Genomic DNA, 15,526 nt, shown 5'->3' with positions numbered 1-15,526 from the left:
TAAGCCTTCAACCATCGTGCGCCTAGTTGGGTAGGCCATCAAGCATTGTGCGCCTAGTTGGGTAGGCCTTCAAGCATTGTGCGCCTGGTTGGGTAAGCCTTCAACCATCGTGCGCCTAGTTGGGTAGGCCATCAAGCATTGTGCGCCTAGTTGGGTAGGCCTTCAAGCATTGTGCGCCTGGTTGGGTAGGCCTTCAACCATTGTGCGCATAGTTGGGTAGGCCTTCAAGCATTGTGTGCCTAGTTGGGTAGGCCTTAAAGCATTGTGCGCCTAGTTGGGTAGGCCTTCAAGCATCGCACGCCTAGTTGGGTAAGCCTTCAAGCATCGCACGCCTAGTTGGGTAGGCCTTCAAGCATCGCACGCCTAGTTGGGTAAGCCTTCAAGCATCGCACGCCTAGTTGGGTAGGCCTTCAAGCATTGTGCGCCTAGTTGGGTAAGCCTTCAAGCATCGCACGCCTAGTTGGGTAGGCCTTCAAGCATTGTGCGCCTAGTTAGGTAGGCCTTCAAGCATTGTGCGCATAGTTGGGTAGGCCTTCAAGCATTGTGCGCCTAGTTGGGTAGGCCATCAAGCATTGTGCGCCTAGTTGGGTAAGCCTTCAAGCATTGTGCGCCTAGTTGGGTAGGCCATCAAGCATTGTGCGCCTAGTTGGGTAAGCCTTCAAGCATTGTGCGCCTAGTTGGGTAAGCCTTCAAGCATTGTGCGCCTAGTTGGGTAGGCCTTCAAGCATTGTGCGCCTAGTTAGGTAGGCCTTCAAGCATTGTGCGCCTAGTTGGGTAGGCCTTCAAGCATTGTGCGCCTAGTTGGGTAGGCCATCAAGCATTGTGCGCCTAGTTGGGTAAGCCTTCAAGCATTGTGCGCCTAGTTGGGTAGGCCATCAAGCATTGTGCGCCTAGTTGGGTAAGCCTTCAAGCATTGTGCGCCTAGTTGGGTAAGCCTTCAAGCATTGTGCGCCAAGTTGGGTAAGCCTTCAAGCATTGTGCGCCTAGTTGGGTAGGCCATCAAGCATTGTGCGCCTAGTTGGGTAAGCCTTCAAGCATTGTGCGCCTAGTTGGGTAGGCCATCAAGCATTGTGCGCCTAGTTGGGTAGGCCTTCAAGCATTGTGCGCCTAGTTGGGTAGGCATTCAAGCATTGTGCGCCTAGTTGGGTAGGCCTTCAAGCATTGTGCGCCAAGTTGGGTAAGCCTTCAAGCATTGTGCGCCTAGTTGGGTAGGCCTTCAAGCATTGTGCGCCTAGTTGGGTAAGCCTTCAAGCATCGCACGCCTAGTTGGGTAGGCCTTCAAGCATTGTGCGCCTAGTTGGGTAAGCCTTCAAGCATTGTGCGCCTAGTTGGGTAAGCCTTCAAGCATTGTGCGCCTAGTTAGGTAGGCCTTCAAGCATTGTGCGCCTAGTTGGGTAGGCCTTCAAGCATTGTGCGCCTAGTTGGGTAGGCCATCAAGCATTGTGCGCCTAGTTGGGTAAGCCTTCAAGCATTGTGCGCCTAGTTGGGTAAGCCTTCAAGCATTGTGCGCCTAGTTGGGTAAGCCTTCAAGCATTGTGCGCCAAGTTGGGTAAGCCTTCAAGCATTGTGCGCCTAGTTGGGTAGGCCATCAAGCATTGTGCGCCTAGTTGGGTAAGCCTTCAAGCATTGTGCGCCTAGTTGGGTAGGCCATCAAGCATTGTGCGCCTAGTTGGGTAGGCCTTCAAGCATTGTGCGCCTAGTTGGGTAGGCATTCAAGCATTGTGCGCCTGGTTGGGTAGGCCTTCAAGCATTGTGCGCCTAGTTGGGTAAGCCTTCAAGCATTGTGCGCCTAGTTGGGTAGGCCATCAAGCATTGTGCGCCTAGTTGGGTAAGCCTTCAAGCATTGTGCGCCTAGTTGGGTAGGCCATCAAGCATTGTGCGCCTAGTTGGGTAGGCCTTCAAGCATTGTGCGCCTAGTTGGGTAGGCATTCAAGCATTGTGCGCCTGGTTGGGTAGGCCTTCAAGCATTGTGCGCCTAGTTGGGTAGGCCTTCAAGCATTGTGCGCCTAGTTGGGTAGGCCTTCAAGCATTGTGCGCCTAGTTGGGTAAGCCTTCAAGCATTGTGCGCCTAGTTAGGTAGGCCTTCAAGCATTGTGCGCCTAGTTAGGTAGGCCATCAAGCATTGTGCGCCTAGTTGGGTAGGCCATCAAGCATTGTGCGCCTAGTTGGGTAAGCCTTCAAGCATTGTGCGCCTAGTTGGGTAAGCCTTCAAGCATTGTGCGCCTAGTTGGGTAAGCCTTCAAGCATTGTGCGCCAAGTTGGGTAAGCCTTCAAGCATTGTGCGCCTAGTTGGGTAGGCCATCAAGCATTGTGCGCCTAGTTGGGTAAGCCTTCAAGCATTGTGCGCCTAGTTGGGTAGGCCATCAAGCATTGTGCGCCTAGTTGGGTAGGCCTTCAAGCATTGTGCGCCTAGTTGGGTAGGCATTCAAGCATTGTGCGCCTGGTTGGGTAGGCCTTCAAGCATTGTGCGCCTAGTTGGGTAGGCCTTCAAGCATTGTGCGCCTAGTTGGGTAGGCCATCAAGCATTGTGCGCCTAGTTGGGTAAGCCTTCAAGCATTGTGCGCCTAGTTGGGTAGGCCATCAAGCATTGTGCGCCTAGTTGGGTAGGCCTTCAAGCATTGTGCGCCTAGTTGGGTAGGCATTCAAGCATTGTGCGCCTGGTTGGGTAGGCCTTCAAGCATTGTGCGCCTAGTTGGGTAAGCCTTCAAGCATTGTGCGCCTAGTTGGGTAGGCCATCAAGCATTGTGCGCCTAGTTGGGTAAGCCTTCAAGCATTGTGCGCCTAGTTGGGTAGGCCATCAAGCATTGTGCGCCTAGTTGGGTAGGCCTTCAAGCATTGTGCGCCTAGTTGGGTAGGCATTCAAGCATTGTGCGCCTGGTTGGGTAGGCCTTCAAGCATTGTGCGCCTAGTTGGGTAGGCCTTCAAGCATTGTGCGCCTAGTTGGGTAGGCCTTCAAGCATTGTGCGCCTAGTTGGGTAAGCCTTCAAGCATTGTGCGCCTAGTTAGGTAGGCCTTCAAGCATTGTGCGCCTAGTTAGGTAGGCCATCAAGCATTGTGCGCCTAGTTGGGTAGGCCATCAAGCATTGTGCGCCTAGTTGGGTAAGCCTTCAAGCATTGTGCGCCTAGTTGGGTAAGCCTTCAAGCATTGTGCGCCTAGTTGGGTAAGCCTTCAAGCATTGTGCGCCAAGTTGGGTAAGCCTTCAAGCATTGTGCGCCTAGTTGGGTAGGCCATCAAGCATTGTGCGCCTAGTTGGGTAAGCCTTCAAGCATTGTGCGCCTAGTTGGGTAGGCCATCAAGCATTGTGCGCCTAGTTGGGTAGGCCTTCAAGCATTGTGCGCCTAGTTGGGTAGGCATTCAAGCATTGTGCGCCTGGTTGGGTAGGCCTTCAAGCATTGTGCGCCTAGTTGGGTAAGCCTTCAAGCATTGTGCGCCTAGTTGGGTAGGCCATCAAGCATTGTGCGCCTAGTTGGGTAAGCCTTCAAGCATTGTGCGCCTAGTTGGGTAGGCCATCAAGCATTGTGCGCCTAGTTGGGTAAGCCTTCAAGCATTGTGCGCCTAGTTGGGTAAGCCTTCAAGCATTGTGCGCCTAGTTGGGTAAGCCTTCAAGCATTGTGCGCCAAGTTGGGTAAGCCTTCAAGCATTGTGCGCCTAGTTGGGTAGGCCATGAAGCACATTGCTTGCCTTACAGCCCCCCCCCCCCCCCCCCCCCCCCGAGATCAGAGGGTATAATTTTTAAAAGAATTAACGCCTTGCAAGGCATTCATTGGTCATTGGTTCTGGAATCCATTGTACGTCATTCATTGTGGCCTTCATAATGTTCATACCAGTCTCCAATCGTAAATCGTGAACCTGTAGTGCAATCGTCCATATGGTCCATTTTCCAGGATTCTCACTCGTCAGCGTTCACTCATACATTGATTGCTTCCTTTAAAAACATTCAGTCGCCAACATCACTATTATCACGACCCAGTCGCCTGGTCTTATTCAACGTTTTTCTCTGTCCAGCTTGGTTTTTTCAAAAGGAAGCGAATAAAGGATATTTCCGATCCCCAAAGCGAAGAAAACATGGTGACTCAATAGATGGAACCACAATCAAGAACACACCCCTGTAGGTATTGCATGCGTCACTTCCGTCATGCCTTAACATGCATGTCACGCTAATGGACGCGAAGACTTCCGTTACGCTTCTGTTGCAGTTGTCAGGCTAACCGTTTTTTTTTTTTTTACTCCTTCAGTTTGGCTTCTTCAAGAGGCAAAGAGTGATCAAAGATATTTCCAATCCAGCAGTTGAAGGTGCAGATAATGCCGCAGTTAACACACTCTGACATCGTGCGAGCGCGGTGCATGGTTTAGTAAAGGCATTGCTTCACTTCAATTAAAGAGTCTCTGCAGCCGTTGTCTTGTCATCCTAGCGAGATACCAAGTGTCTAGAAAGCATCCATTTCCATCGATCGATTTGAGGAAGCCGTAATATTGTCGATTGAACTTTCTAGATAGTATAAACTTTGTTTTTTTAGATGATTATTTCTAGATTATGTATCATGTGTCTTCCAATGCTGAATGTAAACAACAACAAAGTTATGGCTGACAAAGGCTCTTTAAATGCTCGTGCAAACAAAACTAGCCCAAAAGAATGTCCCAACACCACGCAGAAACACTGTGCACAACATTGATGGGCCCATCAGGGACTGGGTAAATGGCGTGCCGACTATTTCCAACCGATAATGCGGTATTCCTTGATGCACGTACTGTGGGCTCATCAAACGGCTGGAAATCGAGTCTAACGGTCACACGACACAAGGACTATAACAAGAGGAGTCTATCTTTTAGGAAGTGCCGAGATGTGGGTGCGTGTTATAGGTATTTTCAAATTGTATTTTTTTTTGTCTACTGTTTATAAGAATAGTTAAATAAACTCAGGGTTAGTGCCTAGCGAAAAAAAAACAGGTTTTTAAAAACTATTTGAGCGCGGGACACTCTTTCTACATGCAAATATAGCGGTGAATGAATCAAATCTTTCTTGGTAGTCGTTTGAGAAGGTATGCCGAATGTCAATTTAAATATCGACCCTTTCTTAGAATAATTATTACTAATTTGCCGAAACAATTGTAAAAAAAAAATAACTGTAATAATAACATTAAATGTTCTTTTTTTTTCGCTTCTTTTTTACTTTTGTCTAGTGACGTGTAAGGGAAAAATACTCTACCCGATGCTCTTGCTAGTTTCACGGGTGTGTATTTCCTAGCAGTACAGCCACTGTTAGCGGGGGCTTGACACGCTCGATTGTGCGCGTTAGCCTGCGTTCTACAATAGGGCTACGCGCGTTAAGCCTCGATCAAACGGATATGACAGTTCCACTCTTTCTAGCTCTCACAGGGTTGTGATCAAACGGACTTTAAGAGTTTGTATGAGCGATAACTTTTTTCCAAAGAAAAAAAAAAGGATTCACCACTGAGATGGGAATTACTCGTTAAATTTCACTTTTTGTGAAAAATGCTGATCGAATGACCCTCATCCACGCTATCAAATGAAAACAAACAACTCTCATGTCAAATTGAAACAGTTCAAATTAAAATTATAGTCGATTGTGTGATTTATGTGCATGGTCAAACAGACATGGGACTCCCATTGACTCCAGGCCCGTACCCAGGATTTTTCTTGGGGGGATGCGAAATCCGAGAAAGTGGACTTAATTTTTTCCGGGGGGGGGGGGGAGGAGGGAGGTAGGGATATAGTTCTCTGATAAAAATCTAACCAACTCCGAAAGAACAAAAAGGGATTTTTTATGCCTTTGCAGTATCTCCACGGGACGTTTATTGTAGGATTTGGCTACATACCGGAGTGATCTAGCTTATGCCGTTGTGGGGGGGGGGGGGGGGGGGTACGGGCCTGGACTCTAATCAACGTTTGATCGAGGCTTTGGTCTACTTGCGTCCGGTTTCAATATTTTTAATGTATAACAATAGTGGCTTATAAAGATTTTTTTTTACTGTTATACCATAATATGTTATAAAATAAGAATGTTGAAACAAGATGCTAGGCTACCAGCACGTTAGTTTTCTTTATTATATACCAAAGTTTCACATTTCTTTTATTGATGCATCAAAAGCAAATTTTGCACGAAAAGCGCGACATTCTTGCGCACGGTACTGGATGAACTTTTCAAACCTTTCTCGCATGACCTCCATGTGGGGGCCGCATGTGGTTACGGTCTGGTACATGTGCATGCAAAATCCCTCCTAAAACTGCTCATATTCCATTAAAAAGGGTCAGGCGAACATGAGTTTCATATTATCTTGTAAGAATCTAATAGGAGAGAATTATCCTTGTTAAGACATGCCGGCCTGTACCGGCTTTGGGAAGTACCCACAACCCAAAAAATTCATAAATGCAAAATAAACACAACAAGATGAAGATACTCAGGCATCAGTCTAAGGGATAAATGGTCTTGCAGATATGCATCCAACCAAAGTGTTGGCATCTACTCTTAAGCCAAATAATAGCACAGGTTCTTTGACAAATCTCAAATCGAACAAGGAGAGAAAAGCAGAATCACCCCTCTCAATAAAACGCTCAAAATACCACACAAGGGAGAGAGATCAGCAAACACAGCTCAAGACACAAATAGATACCTTTATTCTGATCCTCCAGGTACATTTCCATGGCTTTAAAACACAATGTCCACTCCTTGAAGGATTGTACAACCACGAAGATGTCTTTACGTATTGCAAAGCATTCTGGGAGATCCAGGGAAAAATTCACGAGGGGAGGGCCAGTCGACACTCCTCTCCCCAAAGTCAGATGTTTTTTTACCCCGAAGCCAAACAAATCAATTCCAGGTCATACAGACCCAGAATAGCAGTGTAAACAATTTTGGAATCAATTTGGTTTCAGAAAAGACAGCATTTAGGAGAGCTGTGGTGATTCATTAGAAAATTATTTTCAGTCATCCAGGCAAAGCCAAACAAGAAAAAATCATCATGAATCCACCTTTGCTTGCAAATATCTATAAGCAAAGCACTCAATTATGCCCCAAATAACTTCATGATGTCCTGAGACACTCTCCTAATATGCTCATAGCTGTATTTTTGATGGAAAATACAAGCAACCATCAACTTGTGCTGGCTTCAGCACAACGACGAGGAATTAAAAGTGGGGACCGCAAAGCACTGTTGGAAAGCTTGGATACCGCTGACTAGGTGCAGCTGTGTTTGACTTTGACGGGCTGTATAAAACTCAGAATAGGGGGGAGGTATCTGTTTTCAGTCTGTTTTTTGTAAATTCAGCTAAAAAAAAAAGCCAGGAGTCAATGGGTTAAAATAAACAACTTAGCATGTTTCTTGATCTGAGCTTCCTGTGGTGGCTTGAAGCCTAGGCTGAGGTACGTATCTGCGCATGCGCTGCGTCACGGGGAATCCCATGATGCCACGGGGTCGTCCCCATGCCTTCCTCTTCTCTCTGAATCATCTTTACATCGGTGCAAACTTCGGTTAGCCCGAAAATTGGGACCCATATCCAACAAAATGGTGAGAGTTGAAATGATATTATTTTACGATTATAATAACAAAATATTGTTCAATGATTTGGTGAAAAAATTCTGGTCAAAATAAACCCTGAGTCTGTTATTTTTTCAATTTTGTTTGCCCGAGTGAACGGAATCTCGTGCGATCGTAAACTCACGTGTTCGCTCGTAAAAATGTTCTTTTCAGGGGTTCGTTAAAGTTGTAAAGAATAAAGCATACTTCAAGCGATTCCAAGTCAAGTTCAAACGCAGACGCGGTAGGTAGATGAATTATTTTCTGATAAATCGCGCAAACAATTTGGAAACTTGCTGTTCCCGGGATTCCACCCATGCAACAAGTTAAACTCACTGAGAGCATGATTCCTGCGTAAAAACTTTGCTGTGCGTGTTATTTTCAGAGGGTAAAACCGATTACTATGCACGTAAGCGTCTCATAACCCAGGACAAAAACAAGTACAATACCCCCAAGTACCGGTTTGTGGTCCGCTTCACAAATAAGGATATTACTTGCCAGGTAAGTTAACTTAAGTTAATTGTCATTTTGGCTTCATAGGAAGCTTGTATGCATCCACATTCCTAATTGTGTTTTGTAAGTGTGTCCTTAAACATAATAAGAGGCTTGTTGAAATCTTTAATCACTGGCCACACACTGTATAATAGAACATCCATATGGATTACTGCAGCAAGCTGCCTATTCTGGTTTATATTATTGATACTCATACATGATGATATTGATACTGATACATTGATGTACTGTTCAAATTGATTTATAAAAGGTCACACATCCCATATTTTGTCTCAAAAGTAGCACCCTTAAATAATTGTCACACCTCCACAATATTGTATAGTATGTTAAGTTTGAGCTCTGTTCATTCTTTTTCACACATTCTTTTTGCCATGAACCATGTTAGCCTAGTTTTTAATCATGTTTTTGTTGTTATGGTTTTACCGGATTCCTTTAATTTCAAAGATTGCCTATGCCAAGCTGGAAGGTGATGTTATCATCTGTGCTGCCTATGCACATGAGCTTCCTCGGTATGGAGTGAAAGTTGGGTTGACCAACTATGCAGCTGCCTACTGTACTGGCCTTTTGCTTGCTCGCCGTGTAAGTTATTGCCATAATCTACTATGCATTAAATCAAACAATCTTAGTTTTATTGCTTGATTGTTGATGTCCTTAGAAAAACAGTATTTCTTTTATAAAACAGGCAAGATGGAAAATCTTGTGCATATACACTGCCAAGTTACCATATGTACTAAAGAAGCCATGATTTCATGCACTGTTTTGTTGTACCCTGGATTAAGTTCCCCTATTCAAAACACTGATACCATGAGGCCGGAAAAGCACACCTTAAGATTTTGGATTTTTTCCTGATCGTTCTTGTCCTGTTTCTAATGGCTAGGGCAAAAGCTATCAATTTCAACGTCATTTTAAAAAACTTGCACCACTTACCATACCTTTCTTTGAGTTAAAATAAGCTTATTTGAAAAAAATTCCTACTTGTCTACAAAAAGCCATAACAAAACAGATTTTTTTCTGATAAAATCAATCATTATATTTTGTACTGTATGAAAAGCTCCTGACCAAGTTGAACCTTCATGAGATCTACACCGGCACCGAGGAGGTAAACGGGGATGAGTACAACGTGGAGAGCATTGATGGCTCACCAGGTGCCTTCCGCTGCTTCCTGGATGTTGGCTTGGCACGTACCAGCACTGGTGCCCGTGTGTTTGGTGCTTTGAAGGGTGCTGTTGATGGAGGTCTTGAGATTCCCCATAGGTATGTACAGTACATAACACTTTTCAGCATCAACTGTACAGGGGGGAAGGGCAATAGTAGTTTTGCTTCTGAAAACTGCAGAAAATAGAAGGAACAACGACATCAATTTCCACCTTGTGTAGTCAACTCATTTTCTATACTATATCTTTTTTCACATAAACACTTTTGACATTTATAAAATTCCATAATCTTTTTTTTTTTCTTGGGCTTACTTAAAGTGTCTTTTGGTAACAAATTGTATCAATGTTACTGATCCACTGACTCATGGATTTCCTACAAAGATTTAAACTCCTGGACAAATTATTGAATGTTATAGTGATGTTATTGGTATTTGTATTTTTTTTCTCTCAAAACTTACCCAAAGCATATCTTCCTTTTTATACAGTTAGAACTCCCTCTTCCCACTCTCATGGTTATTATCTGCTTCCTCTTGTTTTTTTACTCATATGTTATATTTTGCATACTGTATTGTAGCATGAAGCGCTTCCCTGGCTATGACTCCGAGTCCAAGGACTTCAGTGCTGAGGTTCACCGCAACCACATCTTTGGCCAGCATGTTGCCAATTACATGCGCCAACTAGCTGAGGACGATGAGGAGGCCTTCAAGCGACAGTTCTCACTATACATCAAACATGGCATTGAGGCTGATGGCGTAAGTATTATCTCCTTTTGTGATTTAGCCGGCTCTCTGGAGATTCGGGATTCCTGTGAAAGGGGGGAAGAAGAGCCGGCAGCAAGACCCTATGTTTTTGCATTCCACCCCTTTCATCCTTGACGTCACTTGTCAAATGAAAGTGACAAGAGCTGTTAAATTGAACCAATCACAGCCATTCAAAAAGTAAACAAAATGGCCAATGTGCAATAAGCAGCAGATCAAAATACTCGCTTGAGCTGTGAACCCGTGATTTTGATAAAATACTAGCACAATGACAAATAGATCGTATTTACAAATGGAGAGAATGTCAATTTAAACAAAAACAGCAATTATAAGCACACTCCCCACACAAGTTAACGACTTCAGTCGAATTTGTATGGTGGGATTCCCAAGTGAAATGCGGAATTCTAAGAAAGTTCCAAGTAATTATTCGACAACAAAATATTTTTCTTCCTTCGCAACCGCTAGAAAGAAATCCTTTGCTTCCTTCACAAGCACCAGAAAGAAATCCTCCTTTAACTTTGAATGTCAAGAAATATTAAGGTCGTCTCATCAACAGCAGTGGCACTTGTTTTGAACAGGGAGGTCACTTCAGCGCTGATTTAAACTCTGAGGCATACACTTCTTCAGCTGAAGCAAATATCTTTGGCATAAAAGTCATTCTCATAAAAGATCATCGGGATAATCCAACTCCTTTACCAAGATTGTGAATGCGCAGTTCTGGATAGAGGCCAAACATCTGAGTGGTTTCAAGTAAAAACTGGAGTAAAACAAGGCTGTGTAATTTCAGGCTTTCTATTCCTTCTTGCCATCCATTGGATAATGCATGAAACAACTAGCCAAGGCAACACTGAAATTAGATGGAAGTTCAACGCCCAACTAGAAGATCTAGACTTTGCGGATGACATTGCGCTCATTTCAACCAACCACAGCCAAATGCAAAAGAAGACGGACAAACTATCTGAGACAGCCCAAAAAGTAGGACTTACTAAAAGTAAACTGCAAGGACCCAGAGCCAATCAAGCTCCAAAATGGCCAAGCCATCAAAGAAACCAAGGACTTTACCTATCTTGGAGCCTGCGTAAGCACTGACGGAGGTGCTGATAAAGACGTCGATACCAGAATTAGTAAGCCAAAGCAGCTTTCAGGAAACTGAAAAAGGTGTGGGGCTCCAAACAATACAACAAGACCACCAAGATCAAGCTATTTAACACCCTCTTGAAACCTGTCCTCTTATATGGGAGTGAAACATGGAAGACCAATGTTAATTTTAAGGACTGCGAAAATCTTGACTCATTCCAGTACCAATGTCTAAAGAGAATTTTGGGCATCTTCTGGCCATACACAACATCAAAAGAGGAGCTGAACCAAGAATCGGGATCTACACGGATGAGCGTAGAAGTGAGAAGAAGGAGAGGGAAGTATCTCGGGCATGTACTCAGGATGCCGCGACAACACCATTGCGCAACTGCACTTACATGGCAGCCCGACGGAAAAAGCAAAGTAGGAAGACCTTAGACAACTTAGAGGCAGTCGGTGGAAAAAGAGAGAACAGAGGCAGGATGGAACTCTTGGGAGGAGGCAAGGGTGGTAGCTCGTGATAGGTGCAAATGGAGGAAAACTATTAAGGCCTTATGCACAACTGAGCGCAAAGAGGATAGGTGAGGTGGTGAAAAGTCATTCTCTAATTTAAGACTTGTTTCTGAGGTTTTCTGACTCCTTGATCTTGTCTCATAACAAATCTTAGAGGGAACAAATGACTAGAATTGTCGGACTTTCACCGCCAGACTCGAAGCTCATGGCGCTTTTTTAAAACAGTAAATAAAGCTTTTACCAAAGCCTGTTAGTAAAATCCCTAAAGAGCAGAGACTCTATAGCAGACTTCTTTCCGTAATAATAAGACTTAAAAGTGATTTTGAAATAGATGGGGAGTGCACAGTTGAAGGACGAACGTAGGCCTATCTTAGATTTTGTCACTTTATTTGATGACCTGTCGAAATAAGCCAATCAGTGTGCTCCGTTCGTCAGCGAACGGAGAACATGCATAAACATGGGGTCTTGCTGCCGGTTCTCCTTTTCCCTTTACCTCGCCACAGGAATCCCGAATCTCTTGAGAGCTGGCTATCAAGCTATTCGTGATTCGTAATCAGTAATATAAATAAAAATGATTGTGCATTATGGTATTACTTTCTGCAAAATTGTTTACTAAAATGGCGACAAGTTTTTTTTCTGACTCCTACAGTATGTAGAGTTTGTAGAATTTGCTACAGTAAGTTGGTTTTTCTGAGGATTTTTATAACACAAATTTTTAACACCAAGTTTGTTACTGGTTTGGTAAACCAGTTTCACTTAAAGATGAGACACAAGACCTTGTAATCACAAGCCAGTTTAAATTTTTGAAGAATTTCCATTAGTGGGTATAAACTATGATACTGTATCTCTCAAACAGGGTCTTGATGCCTACTTACTGTATTTACACTACTTTTTGTTCTATGGAGTACCTTCCAAATTTAGTAGCTTGCATAAATACTTATTCAAGAATACGTCATAAATATACGATACTTCGTAAATAATGACAAGCAAAACAGACTATACTATCAGATAATTTTATGTACAAAAATATGCTCTGAAACAAACCAAAAGTTAAGCGTGCGACACACTAGTCTATTTTGTTTGCTCCTGTGAGCGTAGTCGATCCCTAGCGATCATCAGCAAATTCGATTGCCAGTATTGGGCATATCAGACGTCTAGATATCAGCTAATTCTCCGCTGCAGCAGACAGAAATGACAATTTTCAGTCGTTAATTGAATTTCTCTTGTATAAGTCATAGTTCTAACTATGTAGTACAAAACCGCCTTGTGTGTTGTAGGCTTTATACAAGCTAGACAAAAACAAAACACAAAATATGATGCTCCTTAAATTCCTTGCATATTTCACGTGGTTTTGACCCTGAAGTTGTAGTTGTGTTATTTGTCTAGTTGTGTCAATTGTCTTCTAAATAGCAATAAATCACAAGAGGCAGGAGTAGCATGGGGTAAGCACAGGGGACACGGGCATCACCATTGAGTGAAAAAAAGCAGCTCATTTCTTTTTAAAGTATTAAAGTATCCTGTGATTAAATACTTTATTTTAGAAAAATTGCAAATCATGGCTGTGTGTCTGACTTGCCACCTGAATTACATCCCACCTGGAAAATGTTTCAGAGTAACATGTCAATCTTGTTTTTTAGATTGAGGCTATGTACAAGAAGGCACATGCTGCCATCCGTGAAAGTCCAGAGGCCAAGCCTGCTGCTAAGAGGGAGGTGACTGTCAAACGGTGAGAACAAAATCCCTTCATACCACCTTTTGTATGGATGTTTTACCCTGCACAGTCAGAGCTTTTGGATGATTTTATGCACCATTCCGTTTTTTTAACATAGTAAATTTGCTTTAGCCATATATGATCGCAGGGGGTTGCACTGCAGCCCCCTTGTAGGGCATTTTTCTCTGCAAATTAGTTCCCGTGTAACCCTGCCGAAGTGCTTTTGTCGGAGTGTCCGCATGTTTATGTTCTAAATTTAAAATACACTATTCTAGAGAAGAAACACATTTTTTCTCTTATGTTTGGTGTACAAGTCCGTGACACAGTTTGGTATGTATTTCATTAAACTTTAAAGTGATGCTTTTTGTCAATTTGGAAAACTACTAAAAAGGTTCAGGGTCTGTCGTAATCTTTTTTCGGCCGCAGAAATCACACGGGAAGACGACCGCAAAGCGCACGGGGTCTCCGAGCATGGCCTTTTCCTGACAACAGAATGATTGCTTGATTGGTTTTATTTTCCGGCCTTGTGAAAACAACTAACCCTTGTTTGTTTCTGCTTTTTTTTCTTTAGCTTCCACCGCAAGAAGATGTCTCGTCAACAGCGTGTGGACCGTGTGAAGCAGAAGAAAGCGGCGTTCCTGCGCGCGCAGGGTGAAGACGATGACTAAGCCTTGTATGAATTGCTCGAGTAATAAAAATACCATCTTATCCATTGAGATTTGTGGCTTTCTATAGCACAGGGGAGGGGGGGGGGGTCATGCGTGTGGGGAGAAAAAGGAGGTTGTGGAGAGACTATTCCGAAAAGTTGTAGCTTTGTATTGTTTAATTAGCAATGCATTTTTCATTCCTTCATCACATCGTCCATTGTGTTTACTCTATCTCTGATTTTAGCCTACTGTTACAATCTTACACGTGACCTTGCTCTGTAATTAAACTAATATTACACCTTTAGAAATTAGGTATTTTCTTTTGTGTAATCAAAGACTTCGTTGTCTACTTTATTGAATAGCTCGTTTTGTAGGCGCGTACACAAGGGGTGCGCATACCCCCCCCCCCCCCCCCCCTTGGAGGCCAAAAGTGAAAAAGCTTGGAATCATCAAATCTTACCAAATATATGGGAATAGCTTCCCATGATACCTATGACTAATCCTGTGTACGCACCTGTTTCTGGAAAGCTAAGTACACTTTTTTTTAAAAAAGAACCTTTTTAAAGAGAACGTCTAAGCCTGCTCGAGCGAGAGCAACACTAATTTCGCTCCGCTAGCGATTTGGGCTTCCTGTGTAACAAGCCGCTGCCATCTTGGGAGCGCAAGACTCCCGTACGTCCCCTCCCCCAAGAGACAATGTTTATTCTACATGTGTGCTGGATTTGGACGCTGAGAGTCTGTGTGTAATAGATTTGGGCTTCCTTTGGCAGTCAGCGATACAAAAGCGACAATAATTTTTCGCACGTGCCCTTGTTTACGATAATATTGAAAGCTTCTTCTTCGATTTATACCGCGAATACGATGCCGAAAACAAAGAATAGTCATTTCCTTCGAAGTTTGTAAATTAACGATAAAACAACTCGAAGAAGCGGATAAATTTATGAAGCGAATAATTAAACTAGTTGGTCGTCTAAGGGCAAACAGCCCTAATGCCATTGCCTATGTCTCCATATGTTCAATTTTGTAATATTGCATTTGTGTAACATGTTTTTTTGGATTTACTTTGATAATTCTGTATAGTACACTTATATGTTAACGCATAAACAGTAACCACATTTCAATAGCTGCTTTTATGGCCACCGCCAAGACCCAAATAACTTATGGTATGTACAGCATTTGAAAGTCAGACATACAATGCCCAAATAGCTTATGGTATGTACAGCATTTGAAAGTCAGACATACAATGCCTTCAATAAAATATATATATATATATTATTATTATAGTACTAGTAGCAATTTATTTTTGTTCCTTGCAAAATTATAAACAGATAAAACGGAGAAACCATGAAACAAAGGGTAAGTGCTCAGCCAAGACAGTGGCTGCAAAGAATAGGGAGTCTTGTATAATTAACTTATGGGAAATTTGTAAACTGCACCAAGCAAATCTATAAGAATATAGATTTTACCTTTGCTTTTAAAAAAAATGGAACCAGTGGCATAAAAACTAAAAATGAACTTCCTGGGCTGTTTGGAAATGGAATTGATTGACCAGCCAATCTTTCAGCTCAAACACTTCACTTCTCTGTGAGAACTTCTAGTTAATTATTGATAAAAGCT

At 43.2% G+C, this 15,526-nt stretch overlaps 2 protein-coding genes across 4 annotated transcripts in view; both read left to right on the top strand.

The window, feature by feature from the left end:
- Positions 1-5,158, top strand: part of LOC116619264 (integrin alpha-9) — a 31,412-nt gene extending 26,254 nt beyond the window's left edge. For 2 of the 3 annotated variants that reach the window (XM_032383872.2, XM_032383871.2), the window contains exon 33: positions 4,237-5,158. In XM_032383872.2, the coding sequence (XP_032239763.2) occupies positions 4,237-4,326 (90 nt within the window). In that variant the 3' untranslated portion in view covers positions 4,327-5,158. Of the gene's footprint in view, positions 1-4,006; positions 4,110-4,236 lie in introns of all 3 variants that reach the window. The other variant, XM_032383873.2, reaches the window with a different exon arrangement.
- Positions 5,159-7,400: 2,242 nt separating this feature from the next.
- On the top strand, positions 7,401-13,976 carry LOC5514379 (60S ribosomal protein L5). The gene is made up of 8 exons (XM_001634481.3): positions 7,401-7,527; positions 7,711-7,780; positions 7,922-8,037; positions 8,494-8,628; positions 9,101-9,303; positions 9,778-9,955; positions 13,189-13,277; positions 13,834-13,976. Exons 1-8 carry the CDS (start codon positions 7,525-7,527, stop codon positions 13,928-13,930), a joined length of 891 nt encoding a protein of 296 aa, XP_001634531.1. The 5' UTR covers positions 7,401-7,524; the 3' UTR covers positions 13,931-13,976.
- Positions 13,977-15,526: the final 1,550 nt, after the last annotated feature.

This window comes from Nematostella vectensis, chromosome 2 (assembly GCF_932526225.1).
Source record: "Nematostella vectensis chromosome 2, jaNemVect1.1, whole genome shotgun sequence".
NCBI lineage: Eukaryota > Metazoa > Cnidaria > Anthozoa > Actiniaria > Edwardsiidae > Nematostella > Nematostella vectensis.
The sequence above is the reverse complement of the archived record's forward strand: the minus strand, read 5'-3'. Positions and strand labels throughout refer to the sequence as shown.